Here is a 27765-nt window from a genome sequence, read left to right on the forward strand (position 1 = left end):
GGGTCCTGAATATGCTTATGTGAGTCAAATTCTAGGCATAAATATTAATGATATAAATTACATCAATTTAGAAAAAAACTATTCCTTTGAAGTGAAGCTATATACTAGCAATTTCTGAAAGTTTTAGGCAATATATGCGGTATAAAATGTAAAAATAAAAATAATTTTTAGAAAGCTACTATCTGGTGCTTAAAGCCAAAACCAAAGGGTTTTCCAGAAATCAATACATTTGTGGTGACATTATTTAAGATCTGTTGCACATTCTTAATTCACAAGATTAAATGCCTGATCTTAACTGAGCACGTGAAATACAACTTTTTGTTCTTTGCATAGTGGGCTTTGTAGGTCACAATATGGTCGCTGAGTATTGAGAAACCTAATAGTGGTGGTTTAGATGTGGGAAGCTGATGTTAATAGACTTGGTTTTGTCCAATATAACCATATTTTAGTATTTTGGGACTTGCAGCATCCCCCTAATGCAAATATCTCAAGTAAATGCAAACCGTACTTTATACTCACTGGGAAAACTGAAAAATAAAAACTGTGTGTGCAGTGTCTTACTACTGCCGTCCCCACAGAAAACCTTGCAGTGGTTTTATCTTAAAGAATTAGCGTTGTGTTATGCTATTTTTTTCATATTTAGTTTTCTCTTAAGAGAAATAAAAATAAATGGGGTGGAGAAGGGTTAACACAGAGAAGCTGCTTGTTTTCCCTGTATAAACTTGTAAATACTGTGAATTTTTATCAATTAATTGCCCAAATTTTCAGGCTCTATCTGTACACAGAAGCAAAATATTTTAATTTCCTGTTAAATAGATGCATCTTTATCCCACAGTAGGACCAGATAGCTTTGGAGTTTAACAATACAGCTAAACTTTTCCTGATACTAAAAAACTGGTGTTATTTCAATACGCAGTTCGTTACTTATTTAGAATTAGGGCAGGGAAAACTTCATAACCTTACCTTAAACGCTTCCTCTCTCCTGCCCCGATAGCCTGTGGGAATAGGGGAGGCAGTTTAACCCTGGGGTACGCAGCCAGGCAGCTCTCCATTTCCAGCGGTGCGAGGGAGAGCCACGGCTCCCGAAGCGCAGGAGGTGCCGAGGCGGTGCGTGGCGTGCACAAAGCACGCTCAGTCGCTGGGAGCTGGTGTGATCTGCTCTCTGCAAATGAGCTTAAAACACTTGCTGCTTTATTTTTTTACATCTGTTTTGGCCAGCGTGTGTTTGTTCTGTGACCTGTCGCTCTGCCCTGATGCCGCTCACAAAAAAAGCTAATAAACGGTTGGGAATCTGGGAGGTGAGGAGCAGCAACCTGTGGGGGAGGAAGCAGTAACCGGCGAGTCGAAGCCCTGCTGTTCAGGCAGCAGTTCGGCGTGAACTCCCTCTCCCGTCCCCAGACTGCTGAGCTGTCTGCCTGCTTTTCGGATTTGTTGTTGTCTTGAGCAGTGAATCACAGCAGTGCTCGCCTGGGCAGGTGACATCAGTTGGATTTCTTATGCCGGATGCCAGCCAAAACAGATGCGGGAAGAGGAGGGAGAAAAGAATTCGGAGTCTTCAGTTTGCAGCGCCAGCTCCATTCTCCATGGAGCTGATGTGTGTGTTTTCCTTGCGCCGTGTGCCCTTCCACAGCCAATGCTGTCTCCTTCTCTCAAGTTTCTGAGAGCTCGGAGCTGGAGAGCACTCTTTGCTGCCTTTTGTTAGGTTCCTGAATTTTACGGGAATTAGCATTTCTGACCAAACATTTGCAGCAAATATTTCTGCAGTTTCTGCCCTTCCTGTTTTTTCTTCTTTTTTCTTTTTTTTGGTTTTGCTATAATCAAAAGTAAATATGTAAGCATCCACTCACTGTGCAGGATACAAACAAAATAGATTGGTCACTGGTTTAAAAAAGTAATGCACTGTACAAAATCTTACTTACGTTCTTTAATTTTCACACGGAGAAATTGTATCACCAATTACACTGCTGTTTGACTGCAACCTAAGTGAGTAGTTACCCACCGTAAAGACCTTATAGGAAATATTTTTGACCGAGCTACATGAACTTGTAACTATGTTTTTCTTAAAGAATTAAATAAACCAAAGTCACCTCATCACAGGGCACTTTTCCAATCTCTCTCTGGTCAGTGCATGGCAGTTTCTCCTCAGTGCCTGAAGAAACAGCAGGTATTTTGTGTTCTTGGGTCCGATACACGTGGCATTTAGAATTCTTACAAGGTATGTGCTGCATTTCCTCTTAACGTTAGGAAAATCATTAAAGCAAAAACATTACTTCAAATACTGCCAAGTGTAATGCCTTCTCGAACATAAGCACTACTGGGATCAGACTGTTGAAAGAACTTACTTAGTAGCTTTGGAAAATTTTGCCTGAATAAATGTCAGCATGCTTTCTGTGATGCCGTTACTGCTATCTCATTTCTCTGCCTCCTGATACTTTCACCTTTTTTTCGTTGTCGTTGTTCTCTTTTGTTTAACCTCAGTCTACGATTCTTCCATCAGCCGCATACCTAAAGGACTGCATCATGGTCCAAGATAAACATGTTGATGGCTACTAATGTAATATAACGGAATACTTGGAGAAGGTGCTTAATGTGACTTCTGATTCCTTTCATCCCTGGCAATTTATAGGACACTCACACATCATTCAGGAGGAACAGGGTTTTGAAAATGTCGCTGGAGCTCTCGTATGCAGTCTTTAAACAAAAGCCTGATTCTACGATCTTACTGGGGCTGGTTTAAATTTCAGTTTTCTAGAACGTTGCTACTGACGATGCACCTTCAGCTTCTCCAGAATAAAAGGCGACTGAGCTTTGTGGTGGAGGAGCTGTGACTCCAGTAGCTGGACATAACAGATCGGCTCTCAGTGGGAGTCGTGGCTTGTATAAATGTTAGTTGTTTGTCTGCCCCTACAGCTAAGTGTTTTTTAAGAGTTCACGAGGGGTCAGATAAACATTTAGTGGCTTTCAAAACCTGCCTCTGGTCATTTGAGTATGTTGTGTTACGTGGTCAGGTTACAGCGGATTTCAAAGCACTGTGGGGATTACTGGTCTTTCATACTGCCTTGAACTGTTTATAGTGGCTTTATGCCCAAGTCTATAGCATGCTTAAAGAGAGCACAAAATAGCAGGAATGAGTCTGTCTGTTGAATGGAAAACTGGGGCCTTTATATCTCCTTTAGACATGTATTGTTATATTGTACTGCTACTTTGAGGTTGGTACACAGTAGTGCACATATTCAGGAAAACACGTTCAGGAACGGTACTCGGTAATAAAGGAATCCTACATCAGCACAACGAAAGGAGTCCCGTGTGTGACGGGTGACTGAAAGTATGGTTATTTGTGAAGAGCTGGTTTTGCACTACTGAAACGATTCTTTTGCCACAGATCCCTACTTGCACATTACTTTTATTAATAGGGAGCAAGTCAGCAAATGACGGAAGAAGAGCTGCAGAGTGAAAAATCAATGGTTAGAAAATGTACAAAGTATGCCATCTTGCTTGTTTACAGAATATATATATACACATTATGCCTTATGGAAATGATGTCCAACTAATCCTTCTATTTTCTGAGCTCCTTATTAAAATAGCCGTTCTATTCTTGATGGATTTAAGAGAGAAATATTTCTAAAATAGAAAATATTTGAGATGATTAATTATGACTTACGGATTTTTTCAATTTTGTCCACGTTCAGTTCCCATAGAAGTAAAGTATTCTTAGTGTTTTTCAAAGGCAGCTGCATTCCAACATGCTCTAAACCTATCATCGGCTTCCTCCTGTCAAATCTTAATGTACGGTCAAGACAATATAGGAAAAAAAAAAAAGACCGCTGTCATACTTTTCAGCTGTTTTTTCCAAGATTAAGCAGAAAAAGCTAAAATTTCAGGAGGAGGTTATGTTGATTTTTAACTTTATTTGCTATCCTGTTGGCAATCTTTCAGCATGGTTGCAAGGGTTATACATACGTGTTGCTTCCTGAGCTCTTAGATCTCAATTGCTGCAGTTGTCCAGGATGTGTTACAGGGTTATAAACAGTGGAATACGTTGTAGTGGGAACATGAATCCCTCCAGCACACTAGGGCATTTATACTCTTACAATGTTTGGCTTTTCTGTGGCTTATATTTCTTAAGTGCTTTCTGCCAAGAAAGTACATGCATGCCAAAAAAAATTGGTCATGGAAGGACAGGTGTATGCTGAAACCCAAAAGGCTGGCTAGAAGGCGAGACTCTTATTGATAAGGAAAAGAAACAGAAAGGGAAAAGTAGGACTTCTTAAGCAAAAGGTAGAATAAGTAGATTAGCGAAGAGGGGAAAAGGAGTGGTAATAGAAAAACGAGGAAAGGTAAAAGATCTGTGCCATTTGAATGGTTCGTATTGTCCGCAACACAAGGCGGTATTAATGAACAATTTGCCAGCTAATTATACTCTTTATAATCGGCTTAATCTGTGCACCACTGCAGGGTTCCCCAGGCCTGCCTCTCTTGATTACCATTGTTAGCAGTTCCCAGCTACAGTCATACTTCATTTCAGAAATCCCCTCACTGTGGCTCTGTGAATTACTGGTTTCTGAAGGGGAGCTATGTGAGCAGCAGTCCTTCACAGTGAATAATCTTGAAAGGAAAAAATACAAACGTTTGCTAGAACACAAGGGGTGAGTAAATAAAATAGGCAGTTCTATGGGGATGATCATAGAATTCTTGTCTCGAGAGTGCCAAGTCCTGCATTTATGCCAGCTAACTTTAGGCACCTAGCTGATAGAGAAATGCAGTCGTTGGAGGCTTTTGTTTGTCATCGTTAGAGGTCTGCCCAGATGAAAAAGTTCATTAATCCAACTGAGCTGCTTCTCCTTGCTGACAGAGGGAGCTGAAGGCAGCTGCCCTTCTGTGCTGGACATCCATCAGCTGGAATGAAACATGACCTGGGTTCTCGTTCTTCTAGATCTTTGGCAGTCTGCATACCTGAAAGAAAAAAAGCGTTTCCCTGGCCCTTAATTGGAGCACATTGCAATCCCCAGTTGTGGGATCTGATACTTTGTATTTCATTGTATTTTACACACTTTTGTGAAATCCCATAACTGTTTAGCCTTTTTTCTTCACATAGCAGAAGTTGTTGGTGTTTTCTGTGTCCTATACTACATTTGTTCACCATCACTTTTCTGCAGTATAGCTTGGAACTTCAGGGTCACGGTGCTTGTGCATTACTAGTTGTAAGGTGAGGAATGCCTATGGGTCGAGCATGTGTGGTGTGTGCTGCACGAGAGCTGTGTGCTGAGGTAGGCTTCCATGCATCCCCTCCCAGGCAAGAAGCAATAAAAAAAGAGTCTGAGCAAATGAAGAATTTTGGGGCCTCTGAGGAAAGCTCCAAGCAGTGAAGTCCAGTTGTTTGGGCTTTGGAGAGACACCAGCATCTCTTCCTTGTAACAACCCTTCTGCTGTAAACCTGGCTGGATTTTGCTCTGACTTGACCAAAGTTAGCTTCCTATCTAAAATGTAATTGTTTTCTAAATCCAGTACTTTTTTTTTAATACACAAGAATATAGAATTTGAACACTTCTGTTGGATATGAGGGATTGTGACTCCCTACTGAATCCTGTGCAGTCTCAAACATGCACAGTGTGAAAAATGTTTTGGTCCCTACTCCCTGTACCAGTGGCAATACATATTTAATTTCAAGAGGACGACAGACATACAACTTTAGTGGCTCTAAAAAATTGTCCTGAGTGACCCAATCCTTTTTGCTCTTACAGTGTTAATGGATAGAACGGTGGTAAATTGCTGAGTTATAGTGAAGTTTCATAATAAGATGACTTCATTTTTGTCCTGGTGTTTTTTTTCATTTGTTCCTTCATTTTTTTTATGGAACGAGGGACAGGAACTGTCCTAACGCATTCAGTTTGCTTGAGACTTTCTGACTATCCTTCCCCTTACACATAGCGACTCTGCTTCTATTTCCTCAGCCCTCTCCCGGCTCAGGCCTGTGCTGAGCATCTCTCAGGCATGGGCTCTGCTCGCGCCGACCCGCAGTGCTGCCTCTTCCCGGAGGCTGCTCGCAGGCAGCGGCGCTGCCAGCACCGGGTACCACCGGGTGCCCCTCGGCTCGCGTGCTGCAGGGAGGGAGAGCTCTGGGTAGCTGGGAGCCCTCGTAGAGGGAGGCGGCAGGAGCCTGCTTCCAGCACTCCTCTGTCATATGCTTAATTACAGGAGGGATCTAACGAGGAAGCTGTTTTAGTGTAATGAAGAACAAATCTTTAACTTGCTGTCTTTCCTCTGGCATTGTCCAGAGTTTGGGGGTGGGTGTTACTCATATTTCAGTAACGCATTGGATTTTGGTGTAAGTGCTTGATGGCTTTGAGTATGTTTAAATAAGCAGTGGCAACAGAAGCCAAATATTTTAAAATTTAAATAATTTATGCTTATGTACTACAGCTTACTTAATCCATTTTAGTAAGGATCTAGTTGTCACGGTTGTCCGTGCTCGCTAGGAAATAGACTTTTCTTGCTCAGCTGTGACTGTTAGGGAGCACTGCTGCCTCATCTCTGAAACTGCAACTTTAACTGTGTCTTTTATTTCTAGCTTAATCTGTGAAGGGCCTCTGTCTGGGTGTTACACACTTTTATCTTGCTAGAGATAAGACTCAGCCTTGAGCAGGCGTGCCCAAGTGCGTGAAATATCCTGGGAACCGATTGTGCGATTGTGCTGTGTCTTCTCGTTAACTATTCCTAATGGGTGGAAGCGATACCAGAGGGGTTACAGTAATGAAGTCGTAATGTGATAGATCTGGCTGAATGAGAATAAATTCATTCTGATGTGCAGCAGTATTCCAGGGGGTATCATTAGTATATGCAGGATAATACATAGAAACCTACTGGTTGGCCCTGTGTTTTTTAATGTACTGTTTCCCAGTAACTCCTTAAAAACCCAATCTGTAATTTAAAGGCATCATTCAGATCATTGTGTTGCCACAACAGACAGGAGTTTGCAGTGAGAAAGAAAATATTATGGAAACTAAAATATAACTAACTGAAATGGCTGTTCTAGTATTAAATTTGTGAAAGTGCTGTTAGAGGAACAGTAAATGTTCTTTTATTACTGCACAAATGAGTGTCAAGATAATTGTTTAGGAAATGAATTGAAGTTTTGGTCTTTTTGCAGTACATTAGCTTTAAGACAGGTTTGGAATAGGAAAAAGCATAGCCACTAGAATGCATTCTGTTTTTTTCTGTGGTTCATTTTATGCATTACAGTATTGTATGCTTTGAACACAAACAGTGAACTATATTATTGTTAGGTAGTAAATTCTGACTCCAAATCAAAATTTCATGTAAACTCTTTTTCAACAGAGCTATTTAAAAATAAATAAAAAATAAACAGTGCATTCAAATTCAACAACAAAACTTAAGTCTGCAATGTAAAATATTGTTTCCTGAACCACTTTGCAATGTAGAAAGTATTACTGAAAATGTCTTCACATTTTTAAAGATGCTGAACGTTTTATGCTACAAAAGATATAGTGCAAAAAAGAATTAGATTAAAAACAAAAAATGCACTTTTCAGGTGTTAGGTGAAAAATGGAGGATAGTATTGCGTACTTAAAGAATCTGACAGAAGCACCTAAATGCCTTTCCAAATGTGAAAGCAGTTGGTTAGAAGTGATGTGCCTACTGCTCTGTGGTGGTTGTGCTTTTAAGAACACTAAGTTTAGATTTCTGAATGCCTATTTTGTCAACATTTGAATACAGTTTAAAATGCCACCTTCTAAATCAGAAGTTCTAATTATTTCAGTAATAATAGATTATAATTCTAATCTAATTATTTCCGCATTAAATATTCCCTCTCTTAATTTTAGTTCTTTCTTTGTCATGTCTTAAATTCTAGAAATAAAGCATGAGCTACTTCTGTATGTAAAAAGTGTGGACTTAGTTTTGCAATGTATTTTTAATAAATGCTTGGTACAGGAACAATTTTTACAAGTAAAGTCTTCTGTTTCCTACAAAATATAGAGTCAGTGACTGGTTTTCTTTTAGGCTATTTTTGTCATTATTGTGGTAGCAAGGAGAGATTGAAAATAGGGTTAGACAAATCATCTCGTTTGACTGGTACATGAGTTTTCCTCCTTAATCGAAACCACAGTTTACGATTCTGCACTACACGTGCATACTGCGCTTACAGCAGAGCCTCACCAAGGCAGCGAGCTGAGGCTCTGCCAGCAGGACTGCTCCTGCTCCCCAGCCCTCTCCAAAGGCAAGAACCCCGAGCCCTGCCACCTCGAGCGCGTCTATGCCAGCACACATCATCTGGGCAAGGAGTGGGAGGAAAAGGGAGCTCCGTGCCCAGGCGGAGGTATGACACTGTGGGAGTCACAGCAGTGCGGTGGGAGAACAGCGGATGGCTATGAACTCCTTCAGAAATATGGGAAGGGAAGAAGAGGAGCTGGAGTCGCACTTCGTGTACAAGCGAAGTTTGAGCATGTGAAGGTGAGCGATGGAGACCACAGGTTCCGTTGAATGGATAGAAAGAGGACCTGGAAACTACAGGCCCATTAGTCTGACCTGGGTCCTGGGAAAGTACGGGAACGAGTCTGCCTGGAGACCGTTCCAAGCCAAATGAAGCTGGAGATCGGGAAAAGCCAGCAGAGGCTACCAAAGGCAAGTCAGGCCTGACTTAACTGGATCTCCTGCAAAAATGTAATACTTTTCTACAAAAAAGTAGAAAACCAGTGCTGTTTTTGTTCCTGAAGTGACAAAAGCAGGACTTCGCTTCATTGTTACAACACTGTGTAATGTATTTAGTTTGCTAATTGAGGTGAAAAGAGCTCTCTGTCCAGGTAAAATATGTGATTGTGTGTAGTTTTATCTAAAGCTACTAGGTATTTTCTGCTCTTGAGTTGTTTTTTCACTTTTGGTATGTGCAACTCTATTGTATTTATGCTGTAGTGCTATAGAGGTGAGTGTCTTTAAAACTCTGGGAAGGGTTTCAGTGACACTTGGCAGTGATATATCTCAAGTGCAGGGCCTAAGTAATGCATAAGTAAAATTTGCTTAATTCTTGCTTAATTTTATACTGTTTTATAATAATTTGGCAGCTGAATTTGCTCAGTTGCGATAATCGTCTCTTCATGACCTCACTTTTTTCGTCACTGGTTCAGTTTACTTTGCCAGGTTCTCCTGGCTTAAACCACATCATTAGCTGCTGACTTGTAGAAAACACCAGCTTAAAGCTCGATTGTATCTCCCCAGCGCGTCATGTACTTCTGCACCTTGAGGGGGTGATTTATGCTGACATACTGATCATTCTTTGCGACTAAGGCTGCCAGTGTTAAAATTGTCCCCTAATGATAATAGCCCCTCAGCCTTGTTTGGTTACACGCCAGGGCACGTCACGGTGGTGCGCTGCATTACCGAGTCCCTCACCAGGAGCTCCTGGCGTTAGACATGAAAGAAAGATGAGAAAACACCAGAAGATAAAGGTCTGACCCATAGGCCTTTCACCAAACACGTGAGAACTGACTGTACAATAGAAATCATCTTGGCTTTTCATGTAGCCCTCTGCTTGCAGCTTGTAGGTCTTGCGTTCACGTTCTTCCTCTGCAACCCCCTTAAGGCGGATGAGTACTGTGCAGAAGTGCGAATATACAGTTCTGCCTTCTTGTCCCTGCGTTCGCCTCTCCAGCCCATGCACTTCTAAGGGAGAGCTTGATCTCAGCTCGGTTCACTGCCACACAGCCTTTCTCATGGCCTGGCCCTGGAAGCGTATTCATCACATCAGTGCCTGCACAGGTTTCCCCTACCTGCCCATGTTGTGATCCATAATCACTGAATTATGTTCACATGAGTGTCCTTCACACAGCTGTGCCTGTCACGTTAGGTGTCACCCTGCTAGTACGTCAGTGATTTGAAAAGACTGGAAATAACATAACTTTCATCTATTTAGAATAGAATTTAAAGATAACATGGGCTCTGCAACTCATCAGTCTGTTTGTGCCATCGAAGTTACTACAGGGGTTGTGTCACCCAGCTCTGAAATCAAGCAATATCAGGACTGGAATGTGGTATCTGCTGAAACAGTGCACAGAAATAGTACACAACAATTTTTAAGTGGGGAAGCTGGGAACACCATGATTAACTGAAAATGCCAAGGCAATTGTAGGTGGGTGGAGTGTTTCTATCCAGTGCGGATTTGGCTAGAGAACCAAAAGATCTCTGAACTTCTGTGGGATTGTTGATAACCACAGCTGATCAGGACTCACCTCCACATCACGGATGAGTGTCAACATAAAGCAACACGGATTCTGCTGTATCTTTCAATTTTATTTTTTCTTCTTTTTACGTCTTCCCCATTTCTGTCCACTACTTAAACTTCACGTACAGATGATGAGATCTCTGTAGTGGTCTGCAGGTGTTGCTAGTTCCCAGGCAGAGGCAATGAATGGCATGGTTTCACAAGAGCATTCAGTGGGAACCTCTTCGTGAGCTTTCCCAACACACGCCTGTCCTGGCCCTACGGCTCGAGTTCCTACCTCCTCAGTCATTCCAGTGAAATTATTTATAGAGTCACATAGCAAACTAGATCAGGCAATTAATGTTCTGCCCTGCCCTCCCTAATGAGATCATCTGTGTTAGTGAGCAGCAGGTCCTGTAAAGAGCCTCCTCTGGTTGGAGCATCTGTCACCTGGCTGAAGAAATTGTCCTCAACGTCAGGCATCTTCCACTCGATGCCTTCTCTGACAGCATGATAAAAGCATCTTTACGTTTGCTCAAGTGGTGTTTCAAAGAGAATTTCCATGCAGTTATTTCTTCCTAGTGTTAAATACTTATCTGCTTCGTATTTGGACAGTAAAGAACATTTTCCATGTGCACGAGCTACGTTTTTCCTGAATGAAAAGCTGCATAAACAGATCTAGAAATAGGTATGCATAGTTTTTTTTCTGATTAGTTGTTATTGGAGTAATTGTATTGAAGTGGGATGTTGAACATACTTGTTATTTACCAATAGTAAGGGAGAACCATGTTAGTGCTCTAAAAGCAATGCCTGTTACCAGTTATTTCTGGTAGCTGATAAGAAGATTAATGATCAAAACTCCATAAAAATATGTTAGCTGTTTTTACTTAAATTCGGAAGAGACAGGCTCCTTGGTGCAGGCACTCTTTTTGCATTGCTGCATGAGCTTATGGCACAGCAGCATGTGTCCATGCTTTGGGGATCGTAGGACTTCATGCTCTTTGTGGCAGAAACAGCATTTTTGTTATGTTATCATATAAAAAATGAATTTTAATACTAAATGTAATGCTTTGCTATGAAAAATATGTAAACTTGGCTTCAAAGCAGCAGCATGCACTTCCTGGAATTCTGTGCATAGTGTGGTTATAAATAAGCAGCAGGTTATTTGGGATTCACTAGGGCTGATATCTGGTATCATTAACAGTATCTGGCAGAAATTGTTTTCCCTGACAGACAGTTGATTTTTGATTAATGCAATATGCTTTGTTATAAAAACCAGTATCTTAGAAGATTAATGAATACCAAGCATAAATCCAGCATGGCGACTGGCTCACAAAGCAAATACGTATACGCTATTTAATTACTTTATATCTCATCTCTTGCCAAAATTTCATTCCTTTGGAAGCATCATATTCAACAGTCAAATCTACATCAAAATGCTGGAAGCCATCATTTTTAAACAGGTCAAAAAATGGTGGTAGGCATAGGTTGCAAATATAGGGTTTAATTCTGGCTTTAAAATAGATTGATTTGAAAGGGAATTATTTTTAATTTGTGCATGAGTGCATAGCACTGGAAACGTTGTATATTTGTATTCAATTAAATACACTTTTACAGTCTTTAAGAAAGTATTCTCTTCATTGTCTAAGTTGTTAATAAGCTGCAAGAATTGGTGTTTTCTGCTTCATTGCTACTGTTTTACGAACTTATCGTTACCTTACGTACAGTGTCCTTGCGTAGGGCTCGGCCTCCCCACAGCGGGGATCTTGCCCCGGCTTCTCCAGGCTAATTAGACCTGTCTCACGGGAGCGTGTGCTTTGTTCGGCGTGACGTCCCGTGGGACAGCGCTCCAGCACGTTCCGGGTACTTCGCGACACCAGCGAGCTCCTGGGACACGTGGTATTTCGAGGTGGTGCAGCACCAAGGGGCAGAAGGGAATGTCTCCGTGCAGTGCCTACCTGTGCCGCCTGTGTTCTCCTTGGATTTATTTCTGTGTTGCCCTCTGTTACTTACCAACAGGGGAGACTGTCAGATCCACGTGTATGCGATTCAAGCAGGGAGGTGGTCTGCATTTCTGGTTTGCGTATGGGATGGGTACGGGATGGAACTTACCTGACAGTTTTTGAAGAAAAATGGCCCCTGAGATTTAGTTGAATTTACAGCTTTGTCTGCTCTTTGGGTGAAACTGTTAATTGTAAAAACTAGTGATTTGTGAAAAAACGCTGAATTAGTTTTGAGGTGTCTCTAAAGGATAAAGCAATGCCTGAGCAGTGCTTTAAAGACACAAAGTTTTTAAAGAAATCACAGTCCAGTCAGCATGCAAATATTTTCCACTGAACAATTACATCTGCTGCTCTTGAATATATTGATTGAACAGACGTTACTGTTTTGTGAGAAAATTGTTGAGAGCTATTTCTTTCTAGGTTTTATTGAAGCGTGAAGTGAATGATAACAGAGCATGTTCTCCCTCTCAAAGTTTATCCTTAGTTTGTCCACCTCTGCTACTATGTCACGTTCCTTTCCTTCTGTCACCCCTTGTAAGGGTGTTGCTGGAAGGGCACTGAGAAACCTTGTGGGAATTTCTGCGCTGTCTAAAGCAGCAGGTGTGAATGGGTGACTTGGCCGCTGCATATGGTCCAGTCTGAGCGTCTTCAAGCATCGCTGAGCGTTGGAAAGATGAGATAGATAACATGAACCTTGAGACCTGGAAATTTTCAGGTGGTTGCTGGCGGTGCTTGCTCCAAAGCCAACCTGCACCGTGGTGTGGCGGGCCGGGAGGCCTTCCTTGCCTTTCCCGGAGGCCAGCTCCCACCGCTGCCTCCCAGCAGTGCCTCCGGGCTGCTCGCTCCGAGACACGGCACCGGTCGAGCTGGCAGCAAAGAGCATTGTCACATTTTGGGTGGTTTTTGACTTCTGTTTAAGTAGATACGGAAAATAGCGGTCGTCGTCTGCATACAGACATAGCTGTGCATGAGTCATCTTGTGGCGGCACGGTGTGGCCCGAACGCCGGCGTAGCCGCATCCACAAGCCAGGCCTGAAGTGCCGCACGAGTGGTCAGCTGGGTGAGTGGGAGAGGCAGGAGTTCCCAAAGGGCTGCCTCTGAGAGCACGTAACTGTTCCTTGCAACGTCAGCGTTCTTAATCACTGGAACAGCAGCGTTTCTACTTTTTTTTTTTTTTTTTACTTTGTTTTCTCTTTGATAAAATGATAAATTCTTATTTGGGGAAAAACGTTTACAACTCATGCAGTTCTATCTTCACTGATTGGATGTCAGGTTCCCCCTCCCGTACCCATTAGATGTGGATATAATGTTTTCCTTAAAGTACAAGTCAAAAAGTCACCAAGCTTTGACATGAACGTTTCAACTACATGATGAACTGTAATTTCACTCTGCTTTTTCAAATGTGGATGGAGACTGTAATTCATGCAAAGAGTGGATTATTATTTTGTGCTTTGAATTATACATGAGTTGGCACAGAAAACATTTGAATTTCATCAGTGTTTAACGTAGACACTGTAGACTAAGAAGGCATTTTGGAGTGTCACAAAAAGTGCTCTGCTGAAATAGGTTAATTGTAACCACTGATATAGTGCAGCAATAAAGGGGTAGAAACCAGTAATTGCTAAAATAATGGTACTAAACCGCCTTTATTCTTGGTTCCTTGTCCTTGGATTACTGTTTATAATTTTTTGCTTTTCTGATGTAAAAATTTTAGGAGTAAAATGACTTCTTTTTCTGTTTTTTTTTTCTTCTTCTATCTGACAGACTAGAGACGACTTCCTGGGTCAGGTGGATGTGCCACTTAGTCACCTTCCGGTAAGCAGTGCTTTTGTCTCAGTGTGCTCTCTTTGTCATCACCAGATATGTAAACTTGAATTTGTTTTTATTTTTATTTTTATTTTTGTAGTTGAATGGGTTAACATAGGAACGATGGAAGTTATTGAAAAACATTTACATCAAATTAAAGTGTCATGAGTACTGAGTACTCATGGAGCATGAGCATTATTTTTGCCTGAATTTGACCCCTTGCTATTGATGGATGTTATCGTGTGAGGAAAATGGCTTTGCAGTGACTTTCACAATGATGCTTATTTGGATATGTCTGTTATGGTTGATCTTGAGTCATAACTGTTGTTGTTGGCTTATAAACTGTAATAGGTGAAGAATATGATGGAAGGATCAAAATGTATTCTGATGAAAAAAGCATTATTCCCTTCCCTAGCACTTTAGCAGTATTTTTTAGTATTATTGTGTCCATATTTGTGTGTATACTTCCATTTATACGCATGCATGTGCACAGACATCCTCTCTCTCAAAGCAGCAGATACACAACTGTAGAGAGAGTCCTCCAGTGTGAAGCTGCATGTGCACTGCAGACATGGTGCTCCGAAGCAGAAAATGATGAGGGACATATTAGTGCGTGTCTATTTTGCAATCAGGTAGTATTTTACAGTTCCTTTTTAGTAAACATTATTTTAGTAATTAAAAATCATCAGGAAGAGTTGAGATAGAGCTAGAGGCATGTCACAGGCTGTGAGCTTTTTCGAGGAATTAGCAGCTTTCTGCTTTCCTTTGGCATTCTGTAGGAAGATGACAGCCCTACTGCCCTCTCCCCAGGGACTTGCCTTGCACATGAGCGCGCATCTCACTTTCTAGCTCTTGTTTAAACAGTGGAATGCTAAACTTACTCTTTCAAATTATTTTTAAGTCTTCTGCTGTCTTTAAATAGAAAATGCAAATTGTCTGGTTGAGCTCCTTTGCTGCCATTGAAGAATATATTCCATTATCTAAAACGAGAAAATGTTGTAGTCCAGAACTCCCCGCTTCCTTCCATTGAGGCTCACTACAAAGTGAATGTGAGTCCTGTACAAAATCCTTCCTCACTCTCCATATTTGCAGATAATTTGTTTAGCTCCAGAAGCAACTTCTTTTCTCTCCAAAATTTCTCCTGGAAAACTTGTGATACGCATCTGAGAACTGTCATTCGTTCTGTTTCTGGCTCTAACATAGCAGTGTCTCCCATGGGCTGTTCTCACACTCTGTGTCAGTTACTTACATCGTGCTCATCAAGGTGTGCGCACTAATTTGATGCTCAGGGAAACATACTATGATTCTTTATATTCTAATCAATGTTTTCCTCATTCATCCTTCCAGTATGCTCCATGAGAGATCATGAAGCAATTATTAACAAATATTTTCTTTCTCATTCTAACTGTGCTGGTGATTTGTTTGGCAAAATCCTGGTTTTCTCTGGCACTATCTAATTGCTATCTGCAATATTTGGTTAAACTACACAGCTTCTTTTTTAATGCACATTGCATACAGATGAGAGTACTAAAAAGCAATACTTCTCAATTGTGCATTTTTTAAAGTCCTTGATTTGATTATAATCTACTATCTCACTGAGAAAATGGGAAGTCTGTCTCACACCGATTAAGTGGAAACTTAATGCAGGAAATGCCTTGCAGGATAAGAGTTCATTCAGTGAAAGACTGTATGGCATTTGATATAAAATCTGAGATCATGAGTTAGGCTTCATTTTTAAGTTATTATTTATTGACTTTGAAATACCACAGACAATAAAGCTTTTACTGATTAGTAATCTGGGAGGCAGGTTATTCTGTGTTTATAAAGGCTTAGTAGAGGAATGGGACCCAAAAAGCATTGTTGTTTGTAAGGATAGGGCTGGAAAGGGATTTCTAGATGTACCACCATTTTTTTTTTAGTAGGTGGCAGAAAGGAGCAACATCCCTGCTAACTTGGTGCTCATTTTGAGAAAGTTTCATGGTAATCCAAGGTACTAGATCTCAGGTCTTCATTGGAGCATGTATGGTAATGTGCTTACTTTCTCAGTGTAACACAGCTCATGCTTCCAATCTGTCAGCCCCAATGGTACAACAGGTTAATGTACCCCAAACAGTCCAAAGATTAAATATGTATATTGGCCTCTGGTTCTTTTATTTACCTTCTCATTTTTAAATCTCTAGTTTTGTACCTATAAGGTGCCTGATCTCGCAGACTTGACGGATGTAACTTACTTTGATAAGGATGCTGAAATTCTCATGTAATAGAAAGTTTTTAAGATTTAAGGCTTTATGAAGGCTTAATAATAATTAAGTGGAAATCAGAAAATGTGATCTGTCAGCCTGATAGTATTACAAATCTGCTTCATACAGAATTTCATAATTCATGTAGTCTTAACTGGCTTTGAAAGTTTCAACAGCTTTGAAATAAAAAATGAAAGCCAACTGAAGAATATTTTATTTAATAGCTTTCTAAAGTGCACTCAAAATACTGCTTCAAGTGGATGCAGCCTTCTCTGATGATGCTGTTGGGTGACTGCATCAAGTTGGAGTGGGGTTGTTTACTGGGTCTTTCCCAGCTTTCACTGAGTTATGAACGTTTCTGTACACTTACAAACAAGACTTGGTTCAGCCCGTTACTGGTATTTGCAGTGACATCTAGTGGACCTCTTCTGCAGCTATATAGTAAACATCCACCCACTGTAATTATACTGTAGCAGGTCTGCCTGCTATGAGTTTGTTACTTGAACAAATCTTCTCTAGCAGTCTTAGTTGGTCTGTGATGTGAATGTTCTTTATAGATCTCTGTACTTGTAGGCAAGCCCTTTAATGTGCCATTTTCTTAAATACTTGTAGACTGAAGACCCAACCATGGAAAGGCCATACACGTTTAAGGATTTCCTTCTCAGACCAAGAAGGTGAGGGGGGAGACCTTTGTGTTTTAAAACATTTCTTACCTCGAGATTTATTATTTGCAACTATTTAAGGGCTATTGAATGAAATGCTTTTCCGTGTTTTCTAGCCACAAATCTCGTGTAAAGGGTTTCTTGAGACTGAAGATGGCTTATATGCCTAAAAATGGTGGTCAAGATGAAGAAAACAATGATCAAAGGGATGAATCTGAGGTAGGACACTTAATCAAGAGTTCACTAGTTGATAACCTCTTTTTGTCATTTTTATACATGTTGAGGCATTCAAATTATTAGAGATCCAAATATAATTGTAGAGAAGGTTTTATTTTTGAAAGATAAAATGCTGGTAACAATGTTGGTAGCAACTTACTCCCTACCAAACATGCACACTTTTCTTTTTTTTTAAGCCGTAAGGTGATGTTTTCTCTACTATTTCAAGTACATCAAAGTATTTCAAGTGGCACAATGAATTCTAAAGTTTGTCTTACTCAGTTATGGTGGTGTTTTTTTCATTTTTGTGAACATTCTCAAGGCCTTATAAGTCATGCAAAGAGGGCAGAAGAATTCAGAAGTCTATCCAGGTAATTTATATTTGACATAAACATGATGGTCTGTATTAAATATCTAAGTACCTCTTCCTGAGAAGTCATTTCAAGTTAGCTGTTAAAATGCTTTTCTTTATTTCTTGGCGGCACTGGCTTTAGAGAGAATAGAGCTCATGCAGGCACAGCAGGTTTAAAGATTTCTCAGCACTCTTATCAGCCATCATGCATTTTAAGAATTACTGCATTTAGAGCTGACCGAGTGGATGTTAGCCCAAGTTTGCTTTACTAATAATGCACAACAGTCGCCTGTAACTTGAGAATGAGGGCTCTCATCCCAAGCTATATTTTTCTGCTCTGGAGGTTGCTTTCCAGGGGGTCTGCCCTGGTCCTGGTACAGATGCAGCAGAGCTGTTTCTTAGCAGTCGTTGATCTGCACATGTTAAAGCAGCCTATCAGGCTATCCAGCCGATCAGCGTATCCAGCCAAAACCATGCTTTGTCTGGATCTTATGGCATGGTGTTGAGTCTCTTATTACTATGAAGACAGTTTACAGGTTCAAAACCAATTTTTTTTCTCTCTCATCTCATATGAGAAAGTGTGTGTGTTCACGTATAAGTACTTCTGTATTTTGTCTACACTTTGTATGTATTGTATTATAATTTTGTATATAAATTCGTATATGAATCCAAAAAGTTTAATGTGTGTCACACATAAATATATAGTATTTATATAAAATACTCAATAATCCATATATCTGAATTTCCTAGAAATTACCGAATTCTAAATGTAATCTGAATTTTCTTTGATACTTAAAATAACAAGAATTTTAAGTCAAGGTCCTCCTGACTCTTATACATAAGGTAATGCCACAAGCTCTAGTAGTGTCCTATGAAAACAGCATTTCTAGTTAGTCAATAGTAGAGAAATTCTTTTAGGCTTTGTTTTATCAACACTTACAACTATTCTTTAATTTTATACTTTAATTTTTGAGGAGTAGTGGAGAAGGAATATTTTTAACTATAATTGAATTACAGTAAGGTAGCATTTTATGCCTGTTGAATCTTAGATAAGTGAGGATATTTCACCTAGAAAGAATCCACAACGACAATTAGATTTCAGTTTGAATTCAAGTAGATTTACATATTAAAGTCTTCTGGGATATGCTTATGAAACAGGAGTAAAATATAGTGTGGTGGTGGTGGTGTAAGTGAAGTTATTGAATATGTTTAGAAATAATATTGATTTTAGGTTTGTTTATTTTCCCAGAAGAGGTATGGTTGAATGATCTGCACATCTGTATGTTGTCCTGCTTTTGCATAGCTTTTTTGCTGCTGTCAATAACTTTCAGACCATGTGGCAAGCTGCAGCTGAATTTGACAAAAGGATAGAATAGATGTGGTGAATAGGAGTTCCCATATGCTTTAAGAAAATAGCAGCTGGGAAAGAGAAAGGAAAAATGAAGGATTATCCCTCATGAAGAAAAGGTCACAGCTTGAGTTCAAAAGTTAGCAGTTGGTTCTGTTTGGCTTCATGATTGAAAATCTGCAGCTGGCCACCACCAGGCAGAGTGCCCACCCAAATAAGTTTAGGAATCCCTGTTTTAATAGACTGGTAGGATTTTAGTTTTTTTTGTTTGTTTTTTGTTTGTTTTTTAATCATAGAAATGTAGTGCACACTATAACCATGGAGTTTATGCGTGTATGATTTAGATTTAAGTAATTTTAAACTTCTCTTTGGAAAAAAATCTGAATCTGCATCTATGCAGTAATGTAAGCAACAATAATACAACTTCTCTTTAACTCAAAGTTTATAATCTTTTTTTTTTTTTCATTCCTAAGCATGGATGGGATGTGGTTGATTCCAATGACTCCGCATCTCAGCGTCAGGAGGAGTTACCACCTCCTCCACTGCCTCCTGGATGGGAAGAAAAGGTTGACAACCTGGGGCGGACTTACTATGTCAACCATAACAACAGAACTACTCAATGGCATCGACCAAGTTTAATGTAAGTAGCAGTGTAGTTAAATGTTTTATGGGTGTGTGCAAAATTATCTGTCAGGATAGTGATTTTTTTCCAACAAACATTATTGTTTTAGATTTGAATTCAAGGTTGGAAAAAGTTTAAGCACAATTTTTACAAAGCTGTTTATAAAGGCACGCTTTTCTTTTCAATAACAAACTAATTTTGATTCTGGTGCTAACTGCTGCCTACCTGAAACTATGAGAAAATTTTCACAGGTATTCTGGTAAATTGAGAACCAAAGTCTGTAGAGCTTCAGTTTAAAATGAAACAACTTTTTTAAAGAATATAAAGAGACTTCCCCACACCAAGCAAATCAGATATACACATAAATATTCTGGGAAAATCTAGGAAATCTGAAGGGGTGGAAGAGAAGTTAATACGTCAACAATGTACCTTCATATATTGGGAGATAGATGAGGAATTTTTCAGTAAGTAATTTAAAAGGAATAAATTCCTCTGCAGGGACTGCTGAAAGGGTATTAAAACAAACAAACAAAACAAAACAAAACAAACAAAAAAACACAAGCATTTCAAGTCTATTAAGTTTTGATTAAGTTAAACCGATTGATTTTGAAGAGATCCTCTTTACTATTCAGTACGTAGACTACATTGCTTATGTACGCTTGTGCTAATGTGCAGTTCCTGTTCAAACTTTCGTTACACATCGCTTATAATTATAGTACTGTAGCAAGTTTACATTTTAAATAGTATGTTTAATCGAAAATGTTAAGAGTATACTGAAATCATGCGTTATTCAAACATCTTGCATTATTTTAGAGTAGCTACTATTCTTACACTATTGCTTCTAATATGTGATGTTTGTTTTTTCTTGAATGTTCATATTCATAGCTGAATTACGCAAATGTGTATTGTCTGCATTTATGGCACTGTTCATTCTTTTTGTCTGATGTGTTTATCTTAGAATTTAATTAAATTTCATTCTGAAGGTTTTGAACTATTTTTGTAAATGCTGAGCTATTTACTATGCAGCTTTGACTTTTTATCAAGTAAATCTCATCTACTAACACTGTTCTGTTTGGTAACAGTCTGTAAGCATCTATAAAAATTTAGTTCTTATAAATTATTTAATTTAGCACCTCCTTGTATTCTGGTTATGTTAAATGAAACAAGGAGTACATGGCTTCACAAATTTTTAACTGACAGATAACCAAGTAATCATGACTAGAAAGCACCATCAGATGTGTATATAAAGTGGAGGCCTCAGGGTTTGCTATTACACTTTCAAGGTCACATGCATTTGTATTTTGAGTCTGGTTATCCTGGGTAACAATGAGCAATAATGGGTTAGTATGCTAGACTGGGGACTTAATTTTTCTGTTGTGCCAACTTTGATGTGCAAAGAATGTTAATTTCCAGTATTACATGACATTTGTGAAGTGCTTCCAGTTTTACTTAAATTAAAGGATTAAACTGTCTCCTATTTATGAAGCCTAACATATGCAAGAGTAATGAATTTTATATTATAATCAAAAGCATTAATGAGGTTTTGGAAGCAATGGATGAAGAAGTAGGTGTTTTAGTTTAATATTCATTGTTTTCTTGTTCTTTTCTCCTTCATTCTTTCTTTTCCCCACTATCCAGTGATGTGGGATCTGATTCAGATAACAACATCAGACAAATAAACCAAGAAGCAGCCCATAGACGGTTTCGCTCTCGGAGACACATTAGTGAGGATTTGGAACCAGAACCTATGGAGAGCGGAGACATTCCTGAGGTATATAAAGGTTTTGCTTTTAACAATTTAACTAAACTTCAAGCCAAAGTGTTTCTCCTTTGTAAGCAAATTAATATACAACATGCATAATATTTTATGGAAATTGCCTGAATTAAATACTAGTGACACAGCGAAAATCCTAGACAGAGCTATACCTTCAAGGTCACGTGCGTTTGTGGGTGACTGATAGTGTATGCACTATAAACACCATGCAAGGACAATCATTTATAATGCCAGGCATTGCTTGTTGTATATAAGTTGATAAAAACACTTTCAGTATTCTGCTTTGAATAACAATGAAATGAGTCGTAAAAAGAAGTGAAATGTGCTGAATAGAATTGCTGTTTGCTTCAGTTTTCTTTAGTGTCTTGATTTAGAAGAAAGTGGAGCTGTTTTTTCCACCCAAAATGCTTTGTTGTGTTTGAAATTGAGATCTTAATAATCAGCATGTTTGTTTAATTTACAGCTACACTAACTAAATGAAATTTCATAGATATTTGTACACCTAGGTGAGCTTTTTGTGCAAAACTATAATCCCATTCAACCCTGAGGAATATTTTATTATGTGAATCGCAGGCAAAATTCTTCGTGAAAGTTTTGATTCACTGAATGCTCTTCAGAGCAACAAATAGATTGCGGAAGCTCTTACTGTGCTCATCATCTGTTAATATTTGATTTGCAGGTACTTATGAGTATTATTTTGCATTTTATTCTAAATTAAAATTGAGAGTTGTTTCTTACAGGTTTTTAAAGAGTGCAGAATTAGTTCAATTTTGAACAAAATTTCCAATGGGATTTTCAGTGATAGCTGATTTTTATACATCTTTTCATTTGCATCTGTGTTGAATCATAAAGCGTTGTTTCATCACCACCTTGAAAACATCAAGAAAATCTTTTCCCTGTGACTGCTTTATCCTGAGGATGTTTGTTTGTGTGGTCTATGGATTGGTTTATTTAATTAAATATTAAGGCTGATTATCACACCTGTGTTAGTCACAATGAGGTAGTCATCTGGAAGGCAAAGGGAAGGAGACACTTGGTCTGTCTTTACAAACACTTACCTTAGTTCCTTTTCTTTTGTCAGCCTTGGGAAACCATTTCAGAGGAGGCAAGTGCAAGTGGAGATTCCTTAAGCTTGTCATTGCCACCACCTCCTGCATCGCCGGTATCCCGTACCAGTCCTCAGGAGCTATCTGAGGAACTGAGCAGAAGACTTCAGGTCACTCCTGATTCTAATGGGGAACAACTGAGTTCTTTGATTGTACGTGACACGCTGCTCTTTCTGAATACATCTCTATTACTGTAATCTTTTGTTAGTTCAAAGTAATCTGAATCATTTATATGGATGAGTAGTAATTGCTTGTCTTAGGAAAAACCGAGCACACAGTTAAAAGTATTTTCAAAAAAAAGCATCTTAATTATATCATGGAACAAACTGCCTTGAAGAAGAGATTTTCTCAATTTAGGTTCAATATTTTTTTCTGTATGAGCTTAATTTAAGAGTCTGCTTCTGTTATCCTTAGTGTTTCTTTAGTGTTTCTATTCCTATTTCTTTAGTGAAGCAAAATACATCATATAATACTAGAGAGTATCAAGCTAGGCATTTTTAAAAGAAAGAGGAAAGACTGCTAATGCTGTTTCAATCATTGTCCATGTTATTATATGATAATTTTTCAAAAGTTTGCTGTTTTAACTGTACATCTTTATGTTAAAGGGTGTCTCTTCTTATATTAGGATTTTACAAACCCTTCATAGTTTACTGAATCCGCTGTTATAACACTAACAAAGGATTACAATTGAAAGAAGGCAATTCTGGTAAAACACTCCATGCATATATTTTGCTTTTTCTCCCTTTCCCTTCCCCTTTCCCTTTCTTTCCCTCTTTGGGAAGAGGAAGACTTTAAGACTTCGGGCTACTATTCATAGTATTAGATTTTGGATTGATTTTTGAATGCCTGATTTTTCTCAATAAAGCATGCCATCTCACCATGAAGTACTGAAAACCAAGGTGGAGCATTCACTTTCTGAAGAGGCATATTATAGCTACAGTTTACATTAGAACGCCCGATTTTAACAAAATTGTCATCTGCTTAATTTTCATCTAAGAAACAGTGGTTTCCAGTTGTTTAGATTTTTTTTTCTGTCCCTCTTCTAATTTTTTTTCTTGCTGGAGAAACGGGTATGCGTTTATGCTGAGAATTGCCATCACTTACTCTTACAAAATCATCTGGGACAGAGGATTTTTAATGTCAGAGTTGTCCTTTCTCTTTGACCTTTCCAAAGAAATTCGTAGTAGTTCAGGTGGTCCTTGCTGACTTCAAACCAGAGTTCCTGGAGTCGGTATTTTGCCCTGAGGTAATACTGCTGTATTCTGCCACTGTTTGTTGTTTTTGCTAGTAGAAAAAGAAAATCACATCTTGTTCAGTCAGAATTTGTTGATGCTGACATTTCTACTTCAGGAGAATGAATGATCCCTGTGTATATAGTAAGTTCAAAAGGTGATTGTCAATAGAGAAATTGTATACTTCTACCAGGTCAAATAGCAGTAGATACTAATTGTTTACAGGAAGTTTTTGTAACAGAGCTTTGTGCCTATAAAACATACCTAATCTGTCTAGTAATTAGGTATATTCTGAAATCCTATTTTGCATTAGTGTTATATGTAGAGGTGACCTAATGATTATTACATTAGAGTTCTATCTCAAGTAGTTAATTTGTTTTCATATATAATTTCTGGATTAACTCCAGCCAGTTAACTTCTGAGAACTTCTCTGTCAGTTGTAGACTGTAGACTTCAAAGCTCTACTTAATGTTATTATTGAAGAGTAAGCTGGACATCATATACTGAGAGCAAAATTGGAAATTTTTTAACGCTGCCAACAGATGATCCCAGCAAGGCTCTCATTGTGGCTGTAATCCCAGTGACAGTTCTGCAGAGTGTATTGCCTTCCCAGCCACAGGCTCAGGATCTCACAGACAGCAGAACCACATAGTCATCCCGTGTGGTATTCCCATCCTGTTAGGCCCACGTGCAGGCAACAAATATAAGGGTTACCTGGTGCAGTAAGCCATAGGTGGAAATGCATTGACTCCAATCTGTTGATTTTTCTAAGGACTATATTGCCAGTATTCAGCCGGAAGTTGTATATTTCCCTTATACTGCTTATTCTTCCTCTGGTTTCTCTAAGATGTCTTCCAAAGATACTTGAACATAATTTTCAAAAGTTCTCTGGTATTTTCATTTCCCGTTACATCCTGAGTTAATCTTCCTCTCTACTGCTGATTCCATAACAATTAAATTTCTTGCGCATTTTCCCAGATGGGATGACTTATCCTCTTCTCTTAGATGTGGTCAATGAAACATTGTAACTTGGATGCTAAAGGTACAGGATGTGTATCCAAATGCTTTCCTTTCGTCAATTAATCTCAAACATGGCTGTATGGGGACAGGCCTGGATGGAATGCCGAGAACTTCAGGTTTTCGTTGCTTGCCAGGTTTCTATACAAGTATTAAAACAAAGGCGCTGCAAAGTAAATATAATTTTTTAGTGTTCCAGATTAAATGTGAGAAAAGTAAACCCCCATGTTTTAAGACATCTTAACTTACAGACCTTTTTTTTTTTTTCAGCAAAGAGATCCTTCTTCAAGATTAAGATCTTGCAGTGTAACAGATACAGTCGCTGAACAGTCTCAATTATCTTTGGTAAACAAAAGCTAATTTTTATTTCTTCTTGTTCCAACGTTATCTGATTCTGAATAGTATCTTTTCCTAGATGAGTTCTAGTCAGATCTAGTTCAGTTACCAATATGGACATACGACTATCCCAAATCATAATGGAAACCAAATGAATATCATCATGATTAGAAAGTAGAATGAGAAAGGCCATAAGAGAGGGAAAAAAAGTGTCTGAAAAAGAGAAAAAAAAAATGTGTCCTGTAAATTGTTTTTAGCTGGAATATAGAAATCTGTATAACATTTAAAAGGATTGGTGTTTGCCTAGCTGTAGTTAAAACAAGCCTTTTTGTGATAGTCCTTGTACAATAGAACTGAATAGAATTGAGTGTTGGAATTTTTTCATCCGAGTGATTTAAGCAGCAGCTTCTGCAATTTTGTTTAAGCAAGTTCTTCAGAACTTCAAGAGTTCTTCAAATTCTTCAGAACAGAAAAAAAATGCAAAGATAGTTTTGAAAAAAGTAAGATTCTTTTTCACTCTATAACTATGCACACCTTCCCTCTAATTCATAGTTCTACATATTTCATCCTACAACAGAAGTATGAGGTTAGCAAAGGTGGTAAGATATAGAGAAACAACTTAAAATAGGATTGTGCAAATCATGCTTGTGAATAAAACTGCTCCAATTATTTCAAAACAATATAATACTTCAAACATTTTATTTTTTTCTGGAGTATGTGTTCCAGGATTTTCTTTTTTTTTACAATTTTTATTAGGAAAATATTACATATAAATCCACACATAAAAAAGATTACACAAATTTGCTGTGGAATTATTGAGTAAGTAGAGCGTTATTAGTATGTTCATTATTAAAGCTGATGTCACTCCTTTGTTGTTGGTATTTTTTCCTGTTGCATTTGGGCAGACACTCAGAGTAACCACAGTATTTTTCTCTTTAATTTTTCATGTGTTCTCAAAGATTTTTAGTGTATCTACATTTGCTGCTTATATTTGCATGTCATAGCTACCATTCAAAGAAGTGCTTCTGAAGTATTATCCACCTCTCTACTTTCTTCTCCGGACCAGCAGTGGTGTGGTTTCCAGTACAATTCCTTCTTAACTGTCTTCTCTCCCTTCTAGAAGTTGATTCCTAATGAAGTCTGTTCCAGAGGTGGTCTACTTCTTAATTTACTATCGCCTTATGGAGTTTGGATTTCTTTAACTGGTGTAGTCAGATTGGGCCTTGTCATGATGTATCTTTCAGTTTACTATTGTAGAACACTCATTTCTCTAGCAGATGTTCAAAACAGCAGAACTGAAATCATTGCTCTATAAGAAGGATGTTTCCCAACCTTAATCTTTACTGAACTAATGATAATTTATCTTTTAGCAACTGAATCCATACTTTCTTTCTAAGTAAAGTGCTGTTCTCGACTTGACTGCATTAATCATTACTGAAAATTTGAAACACCAGTTTCATATTTTTGGTCTGAGTTTTTCTGTGCACTCATTGATGACCAGAATGTACCCATTTTCTTTTTAAATACGATATTTTTGGGTGTAACATATAAAATTTGTATCTCAAATAAGAAAGAGGAAAATTAATCATGTTAAACTTAGACTAAGTGGTCTAATTATTGATAGCAATACTGAACAAACAGAATTGGATACTTGAAATTAGTTCTTTTGGTATGAGATTCTGACTTGGTTATCAGTGATTGATGGGTTCATTTTTTTTGCTATTATCTTAAACATTATTTAAATCTAATTGCTCTCTTTTAATAAATTTGAGAGTATGGGTGATTCCTTTTTCCTAAAGATGTAAGAGTAATCTGTGACCTTCATCACTAAGTATACTTATGTGTAACATTAATTATCATTTAACAGCAGAGTGGCCCATCTAGGAGAGCTCGTTCTTCAACTGTCACAGGTGGTGAGGAACCAACGGTAATAATACTCTTTATCAAACACTATCTGTAAATAAAATGTGGGTAGATTTAAGTCTTGTACCATAATGAACATTTTTTCACAGAGATGCAATGTGTTAAATGAAATACAGCCACTGAATCAATAGTTATATTTTTTCGTTTCATATTTTCTCAAATAATACTGCAATTTCACTCTAATTCAATATTTTTCTAATATGAATAGACGCCAGAGTATTAACAAAGGAGTGCACTAAGAAAATACCAGAAATTTCTAAAAAATGAGAGAGACAATACCTAATTCTTTAAAAGCTGACGTTGAAATAATTGATTAGAGACATCAAATCAATATATAAGTAGCTTTGTTTTTAACTTGCTTCATTTCCTTACTCTTGATTAGACTAATTCATTTTTATTCTTAAAGTTGATCTTAATTTGAGAACGGTGGAGGTACAGTGGCATATCATTACAGCTCTTAATGGTCTTATTTACTGCCAGTTTTCATTTTCCAGTATTCACTCTTCAGTCCAAGCCTGAATTTTTATTTTGCTCATCCAATAAAATTCTTGAAATGTTTTTCTGAAAGAATTTTTCCACATAAAAGGAAAGCAGATTCAATTTATATTGGACTTTGCAAAAAAAATCCTATTCTTTTTTAACCTGATTAAATGTCGATCTGAAGCAAATTTGTTTCATAGAAATCATTTTGTAGTGACTGTAGTAATTGGCTTTCATGAACATTTGCATTTCTAGATAATTTGCTTCAGGGAAAGAAATGTAATTCAGACTTGGCATGTTTCCCGTTTGTATATAGTAATGTCAGACCTTAATTTGGGTGTTGATGTATCATTCTGCCATATTGTATGTATTTACTGTTTTTTGAATTTCAGAATCAGAGGGGCATACTTTTATTTTGTTCCTGCAAACGGCAGA

General features: G+C 38.3%; 1 protein-coding gene across 19 annotated transcripts in view; it reads left to right on the forward strand.

Moving 5' to 3' along the window:
* Positions 1 to 27765, forward strand: part of LOC310889345 (E3 ubiquitin-protein ligase NEDD4-like) — a 149967-nt gene that overhangs the window by 91619 nt on the left and 30583 nt on the right. For 14 of the 19 annotated variants that reach the window (XM_083816697.1, XM_083816699.1, XM_083816700.1 and 11 more), the window contains 8 exons: positions 13981 to 14031; positions 16875 to 16936; positions 17041 to 17143; positions 19314 to 19480; positions 21101 to 21233; positions 22318 to 22494; positions 24862 to 24936; positions 26795 to 26854. In XM_083816697.1, coding sequence (XP_083672823.1) covers positions 13981 to 14031; positions 16875 to 16936; positions 17041 to 17143; positions 19314 to 19480; positions 21101 to 21233; positions 22318 to 22494; positions 24862 to 24936; positions 26795 to 26854 — 828 coding nt within the window. The remainder of the gene's footprint in view (positions 1 to 13980; positions 14032 to 16874; positions 16937 to 17040; positions 17144 to 19313; positions 19481 to 21100; positions 21234 to 22317; positions 22495 to 24861; positions 24937 to 26794; positions 26855 to 27765) is intronic. The other 5 variants (XM_083816684.1, XM_083816691.1, XM_083816692.1 and 2 more) reach the window with 1 other exon arrangement.

This window comes from Anser anser (assembly GCF_964211835.1).
Source record: "Anser anser genome assembly, chromosome: Z".
Taxonomy (NCBI): Eukaryota; Metazoa; Chordata; class Aves; order Anseriformes; family Anatidae; genus Anser; species Anser anser.